Raw genomic sequence first — 18,016 nt, forward strand, 5'->3', positions numbered from 1 at the left:
CCCAGGTAATAGTCAGTGAAACTTTGAACACATTAATGGTGAGTTATATAAAAGCTGAGGCATATACCAGAGGTATTATATACATATCCTCATGATCCCCACTTGAGTCCTGCTGTTATCTCTAAATGGATTGGGTTGCTAAAATCTAAGAAGTCAGGTTACTTCTATGCTCATTTTACAAGTTGTGCATGCTTTTAGAACGGTTTAAACGTCGAATTTGGGTTATGTGTTGGAACCACTGCTGTTTACAATAACATTTATTCCTTGTTCATACAGCATATGTTAGGGTAATTCCGTTCTTTAAATTAGAATGGCCATGGAGTGACTTTAAAAAGGGGTCAATGTCTATTGCTCAGAATACGTGCCAGCTGATTTGGTATTACTTATTTAGTTTTAGGATATAATTGAATGTAAAATTTAATGAATTAAGTATAATGGTCATATCATTCTTATTCTCTCCTTTTTAAATTGCTTTTCATAGCATACCACCTCTCTGCCTCTCTGTCCAGGCTTTCAAGTGTAGCACTCAAAACAGATGGATAGTTTTTCTCTTTAAGGAAAAATCATATTCTTGGGGAGAAGTTTCAAGGTACTTTATAATGATTTAACATTCTACGTGTGTTTTTTTTGTTTGCTTTTTGCTTTGGGGGTTTGTTTTTGTGGAAAGCATAGCATAATGTCCTGTGTGTATTTTGTCTGAGAAATTCTGCTAATTACGGTCACTACAAGCCCATTTAGTACCTTTGTATAAATTAGGCAAAGATGCCTTTACCCTAGGACAAGGCCTCACAAGAATATGCAGTGCTATTGGATTTTGGCCCATGCTTACCCTTGACCAGACATTCTTGTGTAGCAAAAAAAGTGAAGCACCCTGAATGGTACAAATTCACATTCTGAACTTTGTACTGATTTGGGTTTGTTTGGAAAAGTCCATTATAACAAAAGTAGCTTACAGTTTAAAAAAATTCGTGTCTATATAAAATTCTAAAGCTAAAAATACGGCAGAGGAGGTAAAAATAGTGTTTCCTTTGCAGAATAGTATGAAAACCTAATGAAAATGCAGTTTTTTACTCCAGATATGTTATTGTTCAATTGCAAATTATTCTTCTATTTTGTATATACTGTCTTACATTAAACTTAATGTGTTAATCATAACCAGCTATATATATTCTTCAACTTCTAATTGAGAAATATTAGCTCTTTCCCCATAACATGCAGAGCATTCTGATCCTGTAATTAACGTGTCAACATGTTGTGTAATTGTTCAGCGCTTTGTAGTAACAAACTACAAACCTTTATCACTCTTGTAATTAAACTTTTGGTTTTTCCTACTTCCTCAGGTACTTTGGTCTGGGAAGCCATATGGTTCATCTCGAAGTATTGTGAGAAAAATTGGTTCCAATTTATCTCTGATCCAGTGCCCAAGAGTTCAGTTTCAGGTACTGTATTTTATATATTTTGAAATTTTATATTAATAGGTACATCAGAAATATAAATAGGCAAGACAGCTTTAAAATATTTTTGAACCTTTCCTTTTATTGATGCTACTGTCAATAAAAGACAATAAAACCAGTCAAGTCTTCCTCATTTTACTTCCTCTGTGAAGTGATTATTCAAGCTTTTTAATGCTCTTTAAGACATTTATCTTTCTTAAGAATACATAGAATACATCTTTATAGAAGCATATAATAAGCCAAGCAGTTGCTAATTCCCAGGTGACCTTGAACGTGGCCCTACCTTACTTTAGGAAGCTTCAGGTACCACCATTGTTTTCTTTATTATACCTTCTCCTTTGGACAGCCATTCTGTTCCCCTAGTTTAGTTTTAGGTATCTCTGTGGATGCCTCCTAAATTGCTTTCTCCACCCTTGGTTTAAAGCTTAGCATTAATTGTAGGAACCATTGCCTTGGCAACGGCAGTGTCAAGCCAAAGAAGTAGTTATGGTTCTCTGAATGAGATGATAGTGAAACGCTGACTTGGGAACACTTTTACATGCACAGGTCTTAGGATTCTCTTATAGCACCAAATTGGGAGCAACTCTGTTCTTTGCTTGGAGATAAATTGTTATTTTCTGGATTTGGGCTTTGTTCCTTATTGTTGTAATAGTGTTAGACATGTTCTTGTTTTTCAGTAATTCTCTGCAACAGTAACACTGCAGAATCTTTCAGTTCAACATTTAAGAATGTAAAGTGCAGATATCTATACCAATTTTAAATAATAGATTAGCATATGAAATGTTGAAGATGTATTTAACTTGTAATTCAAAAGCTCGGAAGTACCCCTGCAAGCTTATTTGATAGTATGTTTTACTCATAAATCAGCACTCCTGGTAGATAGAGGTAAAAATCTGTTACTAAGTAAGTGGTTGAAATTAGCATTTGTTCAGGTTGACTAACAAGGTTGTTAATTATTGTGCTCATAATCCTGCTTGCAGATTCACTGGCAAAACCTTTATGCATCAGTCTAGAAAGTGACAGATTGGAAGTTTCCAAGAAGTAATTTTTTATCAAACTATAGGCTTTAAAAAAATAATGAAAATGAAGAACTCTGTGGTGGTAACTCTCAAGCATGAGAATTGAGTTCAATTAGAGACAAATTGCTGATTGCTTCATTTGCCAGCTTCCTTCAAATAAGTACTGTGTTAACTAAGGCTTGTTAACTTTTTTCTGATTGCTCAGTTCCATTAAAATTTTCTTTTCATCTATTTATGTATCTGCTTAGCCTAGTTGCAGGACAGCTTGGCAGAGCATTTGTGTTCATATAGCTAGAGATGTATAGAAGGACATGGAGATAATCTAGAATTTTTTAGTAACAATCCAAATATCCCTTGACAGTCAGTGGGCTGAAATACTAGAGCCAAGTACATTTTCTTAGATTATTTTTCTCTGTGTTATTAGTCACTTAAAAAGGTATGAGCAGAATTAAGACTATTAGATTTAGTGAGGGAGCTGCATTTGAATAAAGGTGGATAAACATAGGAGAGCGCGATAAGGTAAGAGAAAGATTGGTGACCTACTTGAGAATGTAGTGGAAGATAGAAGACATTTGTTTATAGTGAGATTTTTATTTCCAGGTGATTTTATAGCATACTGAGTCTTTTCAAATTCAAGATCAATATTTTTTAAGATGTTTTATTTATTTGCCGGAGAGAGAGCGTGCGTGCACAAGCAGTGGGAGCGGCAGGCAGAGGGTGAAGCAGACTCCCCGCTGAGTAGGGAGCCCAATGCGGGACTTGATCCCAGGACCCTGGGATCATGACCTGAGCCAAAGGCAGATGCCCAACCCACTGAGCCACTCAGGCATCCCCGAGATCAGTATTAAAATGAATGCTTTATCTGCTGGTTAGATATTTTAAATCTGCTGTATCTTCTGTTGTATTTTAACTACACCTCTCAGAAAAGTAAGAAATGTGGAATTTTTAAAAACATGCAATTTAGAGTAATAAAGTTAAAAATGCATTTTTGCTATTTTTTCTGACTCATTTAGGGATTTGATTGATATGGAATGTATTTGGACTACCTAGGAGTCTAACATGAGTCAATTGTATGGAAAGTCTGGAACTGGGAAACCACAGCTGGACCCAGGGAGAGTAGACACCATTATGGGGACATATTCAGGAGACAAAAGTCAAAATGGCTTAAACTTGCAAATAGGGCATTCTTGGGTGATGTCAGAAGCAAGAGTTAGGTAGTCAAAACCAGTCCCTCCAATGTTCTGTGTAATTTCAGACTTTTAGAGGATTTATCTGAAACTTGGCATTTTATATTCTTTACTTCTATTCCTGTTGGCTTTCGCTTCTATTTCTTTTCTATTGCCCACACTCCTAGGCAACACCTCGACTCTGTCACCCTCAAAACAGTTTTTACCTCTGAAATCTTAAGCTTCAGTATGGTTCCTTATAGATCACACCATCTTTTCACTATCAGCTGGTCCATATATCTGGAGACAAATAATGATAGGCAAGATGGGCCCACTACTTACTGTTGTGAGGGTTAGGCAAAATAATCCTTTTTTTTTTTTAAAGATTTTATTTACTTATTTGACAGAGAGAGACAGCCAGTGAGAGAGGGAACACAAGCAGGGGGAGTGGGAGAGGGAGAAGCAGGCTCCCAGCGGAGGAGCCCGATGTGGGGCTTGATCCCAGAACGCCAGGATAATGCCCTGGGCCAAAGGCAGACACTTAACGACTGAGCCACCCAGGCACCCCGCAAAATAATCCATTTTAAACCCTGAGTATAATATCTGGTACATAATTAGTGTACAGTAGAAGTGTGCTAGTGGTGGTGATTTTGTTATTATTGCCACCTTACAGTTGAATAGCAAATGAACTTACTTGCTATTCAAGTAATTCAACTCCCTGATTTTACAAATTGGATTTACAGAATCAGAAATCAGAACACAGACCAAAATATTTATCTACACCTTCATTCAGTTAATGGACCCAGTGAATATTGGGCTAGGAATGCAATAAGGTTATAAGTGTAAAAAAAGCATGTAAAAGCACTCAGTGGTTCTTTGCTGTGTTATTTGAAAAAGACTTGCCTATAACCCCCATAGCTTTTTCCCATACTTCATTTCGTGAGTGCTAGAAATGAGTTGGCCACTTTATACTCAAAATAGGATCTCTAGACCCTTCATATTTACTTTTTTTAATTAAATTTTTTTATTTTAATTCCAGTATAGTTAACATACAGCGTTATATTAGTTTCGGGTATACAATATAGTGACTCAAAAATTCTGTACACTACTCAGTGCTCATCAGGGTAAGTGTATTCTTTAATCCCCATCACCTACTTCACCCATGCCCCCTCCCGCCTCCTCTCTGGTACCCATCAGTTTGTTCTCTGTAGTTAAGAGTCTGTTTCTTGGTTTGTCTCTTTTTTTCCCCTTCGCTTGTTTGTTTTGTTTCCTAAATTCCACATGAGAGAGATCATATTGTATCTGTCTTTCTCTGACTGACTTATTTCACTTAGCATTGTACTTACTCTCTAGCTCCATCCTTGTCTTTGCAAATGGCAGGATTTCACTCTTTTATGGTTGAGTCATATTCGTGTGTGTGTGTGTGCGTGTGTGTGTGTGTGTGTGTGTGTGTGAGCTCTTCTTTTTTTTTTTTTTTTAAAGATTTTATTTATTTATTTGACAGAGATAGAGACAGCCAGCCAGAGAGGGAACACAAGCAGGGGGAGTGGGAGAGGAAGAAGCAGGCTCCCAGCGGTGGAGCCTGATGTGGGGCTCGATCCCAGAACGCTGGGATCACGTCCTGAGCCAAAGGCAGACGCTTAACGACTGCGCCACCCAGACGCCCCTGAGCTCTTCTTTATCTATTCATCTGTTGGTGGCCACTTGGGCTGCTTCCATAATTTGGCTGTTGTAAATAATGCTGCCAAAAACATCAGGGTGCATGTATGCTGTTGAATTAATGATTTTGCATTTTTTGGGGGTAAATACCCAGTAGTGTGATTTCTGGATTGTAGGGTAGTTCTATTTTTTAGCTTTTCAAAGAACCTCCACACTGTTTTCCAGAGTGGCTACACTAGTTTGCACTCCCACCAACAGTGTAGGAGCGTTCCTTTTTCTCCACATCCTTACCATCACTTGTTTCTTGTGTTTTTGGTTTTAGCCATTCTGACAGGTATGAGGTGATACCTCATTATAATCTTGATTTGCATTTTCCTGATGATGAGTGATGTTGAGCATCTTTGCATGTGTCTATTGGCTATTCGCATGTCTTCTTTGGAGGACTATCTGTCCATGTCTTCTGCCCATTTTTAATCAGATTATTTGTTTTTTGGGTTTTGAGTTGTATCAATTCTTTATATATTTTGGATACTAACCCTTTATTGAACATGTGATTTGCAAATATTTTCTCTCATTCAGTAGGTTGCCTTTTAGTTTTGTTTGTTTCCTTTGCTGTGCAGAATCTTTTTATTTTGATGTAGTAGACCCTTCAGATTTACTTTAATTGAAGAAAAATGAACTTTCGTTGGCCCTTTTTTAGATATGTGCATTTCAACCTTGAGTTGCAATTACATACTTCTGGCCACAAGCATTTTTTGTATTTGGATATTATAGACCCCTTGGAGGTAGGAACCCAAGATTAAGACAAACTGAGAGAGTAGGTTCTTGTTTTTCTCCTGGTACTTATTCCAGTTTCACGAAACCAAAAGAAAATTGAGATCATGGAGGAACTTGCAAAAGCAGTGAGCGTTGGGAGATTGGGAGGAATGGGGTGCAGAGGTTTTAATTTGCTGTGGTTCTCAACACCGCATGCATATTTAAATCACCAGGAACTTTCAGAAATAAAATACACATGCTCAGGCCCCGTCTTGCTGGGTAGTTTTTATATGCCCACCCTCCTTATGGAAACACAGAGCTTTTAAAAAAGACAGGTCCCGCTCAGGACTCACTAAAACCGAATTTCATACATTTGTTTTTTACCTCTCGAGGAGCTTCTTATGCAGCTGAGGTTAAAGACTTAAGGCACAGATTGTATTTTAGTATTTTGCTAAAGTTTTCCTTAAAGCAGTAACATATAATTACCCACTGACAGTTATAAAAGTAATCACAAAAGCACTTTGGGGATGCATTTTTATAAATTTTAAATTGTATGAGTTAAAGAAAAAATGGAACAAAAAGCAGCTTATTACTTTTGAAAAACTTTAGGCAAAAAAAAAAAAAAAGGTGATCTTGAATATTACCAGAAAAAGTGGGGTGGGCCACTTGGCAGTGGGGTATAAAAGTTTGACTTCAGCTTTGTAACTGGCAGACCTCTGGGGAAATTAACCTGGGCCCCTTTTTTTTCCCTGTGGAAACCCTGCCCCAGCCTGTTTTCTTAGATTGCTAGGAGTTGTGGAACTGGTGGTGGAGGGAATGTTCTGTAACCAAATAGGTAATGAATGAAATTCTTACTTAAGTTCACATACCACGATGAAATCTGTAACTAAAATAGCTACTTGTCACAGCCCATCTTTATTTAGCAAATAAACTTGAAATCTGTACGTTATTCTAGGGGCTTTTGATTAGGGATAGACCAAAAAGATGTTATCTCTACCCTTATTGGGATATGATTCAGTGGGAGAGATACTTAATAAGTAAATATTCTAATATGCATATAATTACAATTTGTATTCAATGCTGTGAAGGAAAAAGTAGTATAGCCTGGGGGAGGATAATAGTGGTGGTCTGTCTGGGAAGGCCCATCTGGAGGAATGACAGGTAAAGATTAGAAAGAGCCAGTCTGCTTAGTTGGGGAGAGGGGTGGAGTTGGGGGAAGAGAGAATATGTGCAGAGCTTCTAAGGCAAGAAAGAAGTTATTGTTTGAGGGGCGCCTGGGTGGCACAGCGGTTAAGCGTCTGCCTTCGGTTCAGGGTGTGATCCTGGCGTTCCGGGATCGAGCCCCACATCAGGCTCCTCCGCTATGAGCCTGCTTCTTCCTCTCCCACTCCCCCTGCTTGTGTTCCCTCTCTCACTGGCTGTCTCTATCTCTGTCAAATAAATAAATAAAATCTTAAAAAAAAAAAAAAGTTATTGTTTGAAGAACTAAGAGAAGGACCTGTCAAGAACTAGTGTGGTGGGACTGTGTATGGTCTTTGGTGTCTGAGGCATCTGAAGGTTAAGTACCTGGATTAATTCTAAAAATAACTGTTTAAACTTAACAATTTTTTTCAGTTACTCTTTGATATTCTGGAATATGCTAGCATGTGATATCAAACTCTATGTGATGTTCATTTGGTTATTTTTAGCTCTAAAATGGCTGTTAAGAGTAACGAAATTCAGATATAATGTTAACGTTTTATAAATTTGGTAATGTGGTTCAATGATTTGAAGCCTAACTCTGTAAATAATAATGAATGTTTGTGATGTTTTACTCATTCTCAGTAATTGATGACTTCTTTTTTCTTGTTAGCACTCGAATGCATGTGAGGGGGGTGGGGAGGGGCGGGGGGGAAGGGAGGGGGAGAGAGAGAGAGAGAGAGAGGGAAAGAAAGAGAGAGAATCCCAAACAGGTTCCACGCTCAGTGCAGAGTCCAAGGGGGGGCTTGGTCTCATGACCCTGAGATCATGACTTGAGCAGAAATCAAGAGTCAGATGCTTAACCAAGTGAATCAGTAATTGACTTCTTAAAGACTAGTTTCTCCATGGGGATCCTGTTACTTACCTTCTTGGGTTATTTTGACAGACACATTTCCCTCCCTCTGTCTTTCTGGTCTCATCTGTCCCTGTTCCCTCCTCACCTTCTCTTCCTACTCTTCCCTGTTCTAAGCATCATGAATAGAAAGCTTTAATAAATGCTCAGTTTTTATTTATTTTGAGAGAGAGAGAGAGCGAGAGCATGGGGGGAGGTGAGGGACAGTGAGAGAGGGAGAGTGAAAATCTTAAGCAGGCTCGACACTCAGCACGGAGCCTAATGCAGGGCTTGATCTCACGACCCTGATATCATGACTTGAGCTGAAATTAAGAGTCAGGCTTAACTGACTGAGCTACCCAGGTGCCCCTAAATGCTCAGTTTTTAAAAAGTGACCATACTACTCAGAAACATGAGTGGCTGAGTCTTGGCTAGAATACTGGATTTAGTGTTGTTTACACAGATACACTGCTTGGCTTATTGTATGTCATTATATTAAAATACAGAAATTCGCTTTCAGTTTTTCTTACTATGGTAGGAATTGGTAGAAAAAGAACTAATTAAATCTGTAAGTAAAAGCTAGAGATTATTGTTTTGCTGTGCTGCTTTTAAGAATACATGTTTTGCATTGGGCTATATATAAACAAATGCTGGTAAAATAGACTGAGTCTATTTACTATTACACCCTTTTTGGCAAGAAACTGAGAGAATCATGGTTCCTAATAACTGTGTTTATTTTATGAAAAGTCACTTTAGGACAAAGTTAGCTCTTCTAATATTTTATTCTAGATATTTCAACTTTTATACAAGCTTAGTATTTTTCTTTCATGCATTTTATTAAATTAATTTTCTTGGTACAGTTTTACATTATCAGAATATTTAAAATTATCTAAAGTTACTATAGTAAAATTCTTGAAATAGAATTCTGGATAATTGTATCAGATGTTGAATTATACTTCTTATAGTCAGTAAAAATATGCTACTACTGAATTTTTGCTCTGGATGAGAAGTTTTTCATACTTTCTGAAAGGAATTTGGATACTTACAAATCCGTAAGCACTAATTTTACTTTAAAATTTTAAAATGCCCTTGACTTTGAAAAAAAAAATTCTTTCTATTCTCTTCATTGTATTTTTTCCCCCCTACTAACAATAGCTATGGTAGGACAGGACCTTGCTGGAACTTTCAGTAAGTTGGCTTTGTCTTTTTCAAACTTCCCCTCGGTCATCCATGCATGTCAGTAGTGGCATCTAGATCGTACTTCCAACAATTCCATGCCATCAGCCCCCTTGCCTGCACTGATGTCACCTTAGCTGGTATTTTACTAAGTGAATTGTCCTTCCCATTCCATGCTTGTTATTCAGTGCACATTTCAGCAGCAACTGAAATGCCTTTTAAAAAAAAATCAGTGTTACTATTTTTCACTTTTATTTTGTCTTTTGGATGAGTTTGGTTTCCTCAGGGACTTTTTAGGTGTTTTTTGTTGTTTGTTTTAATGGCATAAAGTACTGTTAGGTAGATACATGACTTAAATACTAAGGTGACTTTGTTTTGTGGGGCAGGATGTCCATTAGAAATGGTACAGATATCAGTTCTGGATTGGTTTTTGACAGTAGCATTAATGTTTTCATCTCATTGGGCACATGTTTTAGACATGGTATTATTTCAGTGATTACATATGATCAGTTCTTATTATAAACTAAATCCATGGAAAATTTTGGTGTGTTTTTTTTTAAGTTTATGTAGAAAGCAACCTTTCATGTTTTATATGGGAAGTATTACAAATGTAAAATTGAGATACATTGTTTAGTCTTTAATTATGTTATAAAATACTCTGAAAAGCTGCCACAAAATGGGTTAACTTTTATATTTTAAAGTATTTTTAGAAAAGTATCATTTTGCTTCTTTTTATAAATAGAAATTTCTAGGAAGAAAACTGCAATTTTGTAACTTCTGTGGGAAAGGAAGAAGTCTTGAGGTCAAAACTTAATTTTATTTGTTTTAATATACCTCACTTCCTACAAACTAGAACTGTATTGTGATAAGATTTTATTTTCTAGAACAGTTACATTTAGATTGATCTTCATAAACTCGAGCACCTTGAGAAGGTACCACTCAGGTTTTACCTTTTTGATCTTTCACTTTTACAAAACAACCCATTAAATATTCTGAGAGCTTCCATAGGATTTGGGAACCTTTTTGTTTAAGGATCTCCATGTAACCTATTTGGAATCTCCCTATTACAATGTTATGGGAATATTAATACATTATTCTGTTTTTAATAATGGATGGGAATAATACATTTTTTAAAGATTTTATTTATTTATTTGACAGAGTTTTTAAAGCCAGTCTCATTTGACCTGTAAAATAAAAATTGAATAAAGTCAAATTATAATTCAGAGATTGTCATACATTACTAGGCAACAGTGTGACATAACTAATGGTCCCTTTCGCAGGGACCTTCAATGTAAATGTTAGAAACTGTCCATGTGATTGTAACACCAGAGCTGATGATTTTCCTTTAGGTGATTAAGTTTTATTCTAACATCTTGGTGCCAAAGAACTTTCCTTATAACTTACAGCTTACCAGCCCTACAACAGAATGGAGCCCAAGCCATCCAGGAGAGGATGCAGTGGTGTCTTTTGCTGATGTTGGATGGGTAGCCAAAGAAGAAGGAGAATGTTCAACAAGACGAAGGTTAGTCTGGAAGGCTATCAGAACTGGGATGCACTATTTATTATTTTAAAAGGTGATGCATTTGCAGTATTTCCTTTTAGTAATTTGATCTCTGGTAACTAAGCCAGTTATTTTTCTCAAGTCTTATTTTCTGTTCATTTTAAAGACTAAGTATTTACAAAGTTCCTAGAGACCTTTAACTGTGTCTTAAGTCTTTATGAATCATAGAATTGCCTGCCCTTCTGAAGTTTAGTATGAAACTAAGAGGAACTATCATAAATATGTTTAGATAAGTAATTATAATGGTTTTATTGGGGCAGAGGAACCTGTGAGTCATATTAGGGAATTGGTGTAATTACTGGAGAATGCTTCCTAAAATTGTGTCAAGGTGAGTTTTGTATCAAAGGATGTAATGTGTAAGAGTTAGTTGCTTCCATTTATTTGAAAGAGCCTGAATAAATTACTGACTATGCTTCAGTCTAATAAACAGTCATGCAGCATATCAACTCTTCATTCTTACTAGGCCTCAAAGATACAGAGATACAACAAGACACAGATTTCCAGGAATATTTCTTGTGCTAGAGGAGATTAAAAAGGAAATCAGTACTATAAAGTTAATAAGTAAACACAGAAGGCCACTGTGGGATGCTCTAGAGAGGTTCGGCCAGGCCTCTCGGAGGAGACGGTGCTCAAGCCGAGGAAGGACGACCAGCAGAGGTTTCATGGAAGGGACTAAACTAATTATCAGTGTGTCAAACACTAGGCGAGGTAAATTAAAAAACGAGCAAGTTTCAATTTTGTTCTGCAGTTGGAAGATTATCATTGACTTTAGCAAGAATAATTGCATTTGAGTGGTATTAGCTGGATAAAATAAGAATCAAGTAATCCAAGAGCAAAGAAGGAATTTGATTGGAATGACAAGTAGAAGTGAGGACACAGTAGTAGTTGAACACAGACCAGGTATTGCAGGTTTACCAGGTAAACAGCCTTTCTTTTTAAAGATGTTCATTTTATTTTTTTAAACTTTTTATTTTGAGATAATAATAGATTCTGCATGTACAGTTGTAAGAAGTAATACAGAAACATTTCCTGTACTCTTTACCCAGTTTTTTCCAGTGGCAACATCCAACAAAACTGGTACAATATCATGAGCAGGATGTTGACATGGATAAAAGTCAAGATTTTGAACATTTATGTATCCCAGTTATCCCTCAAGTTGTTTTCTTTTAGCCACACTCACTCCCCTTCCCTCCAACCCCTCCTCAATCGATGGCAGCCACTTAAACCTGTTCTCCATTTTCATAATTTTGTCTTTTCAAGAATGTTATATAAATTGAATCATATAGTATGCAGCCTTCTGGGACAGGCTTTTTTCACCAAGCATAATTCTCTAGTGATTTGTCCAGATTGTTATGTATATCAGTAGTTTGGTTTTTTTTTTTTCCCTTTTTAGGGCTGAGTAGTATTCCTTGGTATGGGTGGACCACAGTTTATTCAACCATGTACTGGTTGATGGACATCTGGATTGATTCCAGTTTTTGGCTATTATGAATAAAGTTGCTATGACCGTTTGTGAACCGGATTTTGAGTGAACATAAATTTTTATTTCTCTGGGATGAATGCCTGTGAGTGCAGTTGGTGGGTCATTTCAGTCGGGAGATAGTTGCATGTTTATGTTTTAAGAAACTGACGAACTATTTTCCGGAGTGGCTGTAACATTCCTGCTAGTAACGTAGGGTTTATCCACATGCATCCCCACCAATCTTTGGCGTTGTCATTCTTTTTTCTTGCCAATCTAGTAGTTGTGTAGTGATACTTCATTGTGGTTTTAATCTGTGTTCCCTTAATGGCTGATGATACTGAACATCTTTTCAAGAGCTTATTTGCCATCTTTATTATCCTTTTGGATAAAGTGTTCTCTTCATGTCTCGTGCCCATTTTCTAATTGGAGTTTTTTTCAAGAGTTCTTTATGTATTTTAGATATGAGTCCTTGTCAGATATGTAGTTTGTAAACCTTTCTCCCACATATAATGGGACAAGTGAAAGCTTGTCTTTTCATCTATTTAACAGTCTTTCACAAAGCAAAAGCTTTTAATTTTGCTAATGTCCAATTTACCAATTTTTTTTCTTTTACGGATCATGCTTTTGCTGTCAGTGTAAGAACTCTGGGCCTAGTGTGAGAGTCCGCAGGTTTCCTCTTTCTCTCTTTCTCTCTCTTTTAAATCTGTCCTTTAGTTATTAGACCAACCAAAGGAGTGGTGGGAAATTTTCCCTCCCAGACACCATCTTCTATACAGCACAGGCCATTACACAGTATAAAGAGTAAACTACCATAAAGAATATTTAGTTCCTGTGGAAAGTTACTTTCCTTTTTAGTTCAGATTGCAAGTTAGGTTAAGACAAATGAAAAGAAACAAAATGTTAGCTTATTGAGAGAAACAGTCTATTTCCATTGCTTTGGCAAATCATAAACAAGGTCTGAAATAAGAAAACATTATGTGTTTGAAAAAAATGAAGATGGTAAATTGGTATTTCCATGCTTTTTATTTTCTGTCTGAAATCTTCACTGGTTAAAGACAGAAACCACTTCATTTCTACAAAGGAATGCCATGAACTTTAAGACAGGCTCTGTCACACTTTCGTGAACAATCATAGTAAAAAAGGACATTATCATGAGAGAAAAATAAAGACAACCAGAGAACTTTAAAGGCACCTAGCTACTCTGCTGTCCTCAATTAGTATTTTTATATATTCAGTGATATAAAAAAAAGCAGAGCATGGAGCCTAGGGTGATACAAGAAAACAGGCACATTATAATGACAAGATGAAGGAACAAAGATTCCACTGTCGAAGAGAACCTCACATTGCTTAATTTCCATGTAAGGAAGGGGTTACTTAAATTCGTGGCCTTTTGGAAATTGAATGATATGTTACAGTTCATCTGAACTTTGTCAGTTGGCCCCAAGCTGTGGTGATCAACTTTTCTTTCCTTTCCTTTTCTTTTCCTTTCTTTTCCTTTTTTTTTTTTTTAAAGATTTTATTTATTAGAGCACAAGTGGGGTGAGGGGCAGAGGGAGAAGCAGACTCCCTGCTGAGCGGGGAGCCCGATGTGGGACTTGATTCCAGGATCCTGGGATCATGACCAGAGCCGAAGGCAGACACTTAACTGACTGAGCCACCCAGGCGCCCCAGTAATCAACTTTTCAGTGTGCAATCTATTTACTCCTTGAAGAATCCTGAAATAGCCATTCTCTCCTCAGGACTTTCCCCAGGAATTGGCAGCAATCCAGAATTTTTCTTTCTGTCCTGTGGTCCTTTCAGTGTGCCCGATCCAGTGCGTTTCATGGCATGTGTCTGAAACTTTTGATATTTTCCCGATTCTTCATTTGTTCTGGTAACATGTCTATATATCCTTGTCTTATAATGGAAGAAATCCTCATGGACTTGCCTTAATGGGTTGAACTGGTCCATTTTGCATGATTTCTTTCATTATCTGTTTCATTGGAGGAGACTGTGTAGGAGAACATTGGTATATCCTGTCTGATTTCTCAGTGTTGTTGGGACATGGCTTTTTTTTTTTGTAATTTTATAGTTTTGTTTTACATTTGAGTCCATGATCCTTTGTCTGGTTTTGGTGTCAAGGTAGTACTAGCTTCATAAAATGAATTGGACAGTGCTTCTCCTCTGTATTCTGAAGAAATTATATAGAACTGGTGTTAATTGTTCTTTAAATATTTTTGTAGTTTTTTATTTATTTTTGGAGTGTTTTAAAATTATGAATTCATTTTTCTTAATAAAGTTTCAGGAGTATTTTTTTGTTGTTGTTTGTTTTTTTGTTGTTTTTTTTTTTATTTGACAGAGACAGCCAGCGAGAGAGGGAACACAAGCAGGGGGAGTGGGAGAGGAAGAAGCAGGCTCCTAGCGGAGGAGCCTGACGTGGGGCTCGATCCCAGAACACTGGGATCGTGCCCTGAGCGGAAGGAAGACGCTTAATGACTGTGCCACCCAGGCGCCCCTCAGGAGTGTTTTATCAGTTTCATGTCGGATGAAATGTAGTAGTTTGTGCTTCTCAGGGAATTGCTCCATTTCATTTAAGTGGTCAGATTTATTTGTGTAGTATTATCTGTAGCATTTCCTTATCTTGTTGATGTTTACAATATCTGCAGTTGTATCCTTTTTTTTTTTTAATTTTTTTTTTTAAAGATTTTATTTATTTGTTTGACAGAGATAGACAGCCAGTGAGAGAGGGAACACAAGCAGGGGGAGTGGGAGAGGAAGAAGCAGGACCATAGCATAGGAGCCTGATGTGGGGCTCGATCCCAGAACGCCGGAATCACGCCCTGAGCCGAAGGCAGACGCTTAAGGACTGAGCCACCCAGGCGCCCCTGTAGTTGTATCCTGTTTCATTCCTGATACTAGTAATTTGTACCTTCTCTTTTTTTGACTTGTCAGTTCTGTTAATCTTTTCAAAGAATCAGTTCTCTTTTTTTTGTTTTTTCTGTTGTCAATTTTATTGATTTCTCCTCCTATTTTCCTCTGGTTGTTTTGAGTTTATTTTGCTCTTATTTTTCTAGGTTTTTAAAGTGGGAGCTTACATTATTAATTTGAGACTTTTTCTTTTTTCTAATACAGTAGTCCCCCCTTATCTGCTGTTTCACTTTCCACACTTTCAGTTACCCACAGTCAGCTGTGGTCCAGAACCACGTGATCCTCCTTCTGACATCGTCAGGTCAGTAGTAGCTTAATTCTACATTAATTCTACATTCACCTCACTTCATCTCATCATGTAGGCATTTTATCATTTGTCATCACAAGAAGGGTGAGTACAGGACAACAAGACATTTTGAGAGAGATCCCATTCATGTAACTTTCATTACAGCTGATTGTTATAGTTCTATTTTATTATTAGTTATTGTTAATCTCTTACCGTGCCTAATTTATTAAACTTTATCATCGGTATATGTATAGGCAGGAACATAGTATATATAGCATTCAGTATTCTCCAAAGTTTCAGACTTCCATGGGGGTTTTATAACGTATTTCCCCATGGATAAGGGGAGACTACTGTAAAACCATTTTAGTGCTATAAAGTCCCCCTTCAACATTGCTTTAGCTGCACCCCACAAGTTTCAGTATATATATATATATTTTTTTAAAGATTTTATTTATTATTTATTTGACAGAGACAGCGAGAGAGGGAACGCAAGCAGGGGGAATGGGAGAGGAAGAAGCAGGCTCCCAGCAGAGGAACCTGATACAGGGCTCAATCCCAGGACTCTGGGATCATGCCCTGAGCCAAAGGCAGACGCTTAATGACTGAGCCACCCAGGTGCTCCTCAGTATATTGTATTTTTTAAAAATCCAGTTCACTGTATTTTTTTTTTTTTAAAGATTTTATTTATTTATTCGACAGAGAGAGACAGCCAGCGAGAGAGGGAACACAAGCAGGGGGAGTGGGAGAGGAAGAAGCAGGCTCATAGCGGAAGAGCCTGATGTGGGGCTCGATCCCGCAACGCCAGGATCACGCCCTGAGCCGAAGGCAGACGCTTAACCACTGTGCCACCCAGGCGCCCCAACTGTATTTGTTTTTTAATTTCCCTTGAGACATCTTCTTTGACCTATGGATTATTTCCAAGTTTGTTCAGTTTCCAGGTGTTTGGAAATTTAGCTGTTATTCTGTTATTTAGTTCTAGTAGACAGCATACTGTTAGGTCATAATTTTTTAATTCACTCTGCCAATCTGTCTTTTAATTGGTGTATATATAAACCATTTATGTTTATGTAATTTTTGTTATGTTAGTGTTTAAGTCTGTTCTTTTTCTCTGTTCTTTTTTTCTACTTTTCTGTGGGGGTACTTAAACATTTTTTGGAATCCCTTTTTGATTTATCTGTGTTTTTGAGTGTTTCTCCCTATAAAGTTCTTTTCGTGGTTGATCTAAGTATTGTATATACCCAATTTACCACGTTCTACTGGTATTATCATTTTACTAATTAATCTTCTCCTTTATGTCCCTATACCCTCCCCTGTTTATAATTTTCTTAAAAATTTTCTGTACATTTACAATCACATTAGACAGTATATTTCCTTCAGACATCAAACAAAATTTAGAAAACATAATTTAGAAAGAGGAGAAAATAAGTCTACTTACCCACATTTTCCTGTGTTTTTCTTTCTGCCTAATGCAGTTTCTCCTTTTATTGCTTTCTTTCTGTTTAGAAAACTTCTTCAGCCATTCTTTTAGGTTAGGTGTGCTTGCTCTAAATTTTTTAATTTCTTTTTCTTTCATTTGAGAATTCTTGATTTCCCTGATTTTGAGGGATATATTTGCTGGATATGAGGTTATGAGTTCATAGTTATTTTCTTTTAGTGTTCAAAAAATGTGCCAGTTTCTTCAAGCCTCCGTGGTTTCAGATGAGAAATCCTCTGTCATTCAAAGAGTTTATCCCCTATAGGTAGGGTGCCCTTTCTTTATAGCTGCTTTAAAATTTTTCTCTTTTGTCTTTGGTTTTCAGAAGTTTGAGTAAGATGTTTCTTGGCATTTATTTCTTTGGGTTTATCCTGTTTTGGGTTTACTCGGTTTCTTGAATTTTCAAGTTTATGCCTTTTGTCATTATTTCTGTAAATATTTTCTTTAAGTTACTTGTCTGCCCATTATTTGTTTAAGTACTTTTTCAGCCTGACGCTCTTTCTCCTCTCCTTCTGGGACCCTGATAACCCAAATATTAGATCTTTTATAGTCATACGGGTTACTGAGACTTCATTTTTTTCCTAGTCTGTTTGCTCTTTGCTTTTCAAATTGGATAATTTTTGTTGTTCTATCTCCAAATTCACTGATGCTTTCCTCTGTCTTCACCATTGTTTTTGATCCTATCCACTGTGTTTTCAGTTATTTTACTTTTTAGTTGTAAAATTTTCATTTGGTTCTTCTTTATATTTTCTGTTTCTTTACTGAGACTGCTTATTATTTGTTTCAAGAATGCTAGTAATTGCTCATTGAAACCCTTTTATCATAGCTTCTTTATGTCATAATTTTAACATCTCTATCTTCTCAGAGTTGGCCTCTATTTGCTTTTTCATTCAGTTTATGTTCTTTAGGGTTCTTGTCATAAGGAGTGATTATTGATTGAAACCTAGATATTTTTGGTTAGGAGACTCTGGATCTAAACCTTTTCTTTTAGCTGTTTTTCACTAATAGCACTCTGACCGGGAAAG

At 36.8% G+C, this 18,016-nt stretch overlaps 1 protein-coding gene across 1 annotated transcript in view; it reads left to right on the top strand.

Annotated features, from left to right (window-relative positions):
- The window catches only part of MTFR1 (mitochondrial fission regulator 1), a 41,152-nt gene that overhangs the window by 10,501 nt on the left and 12,635 nt on the right, over positions 1-18,016 (top strand). Inside the window, 2 exon segments of the mRNA XM_008706735.2 lie at positions 1,341-1,439; positions 10,708-10,823. Of these exon segments, the coding sequence (XP_008704957.2) occupies positions 1,341-1,439; positions 10,708-10,823 (215 nt within the window).

The sequence above is a fragment of the Ursus maritimus genome, unplaced genomic scaffold (genome assembly GCF_017311325.1).
Source record: "Ursus maritimus isolate PB19 unplaced genomic scaffold, ASM1731132v1 scaffold_9, whole genome shotgun sequence".
In the NCBI taxonomy this organism is placed as follows: Eukaryota; Metazoa; Chordata; class Mammalia; order Carnivora; family Ursidae; genus Ursus; species Ursus maritimus.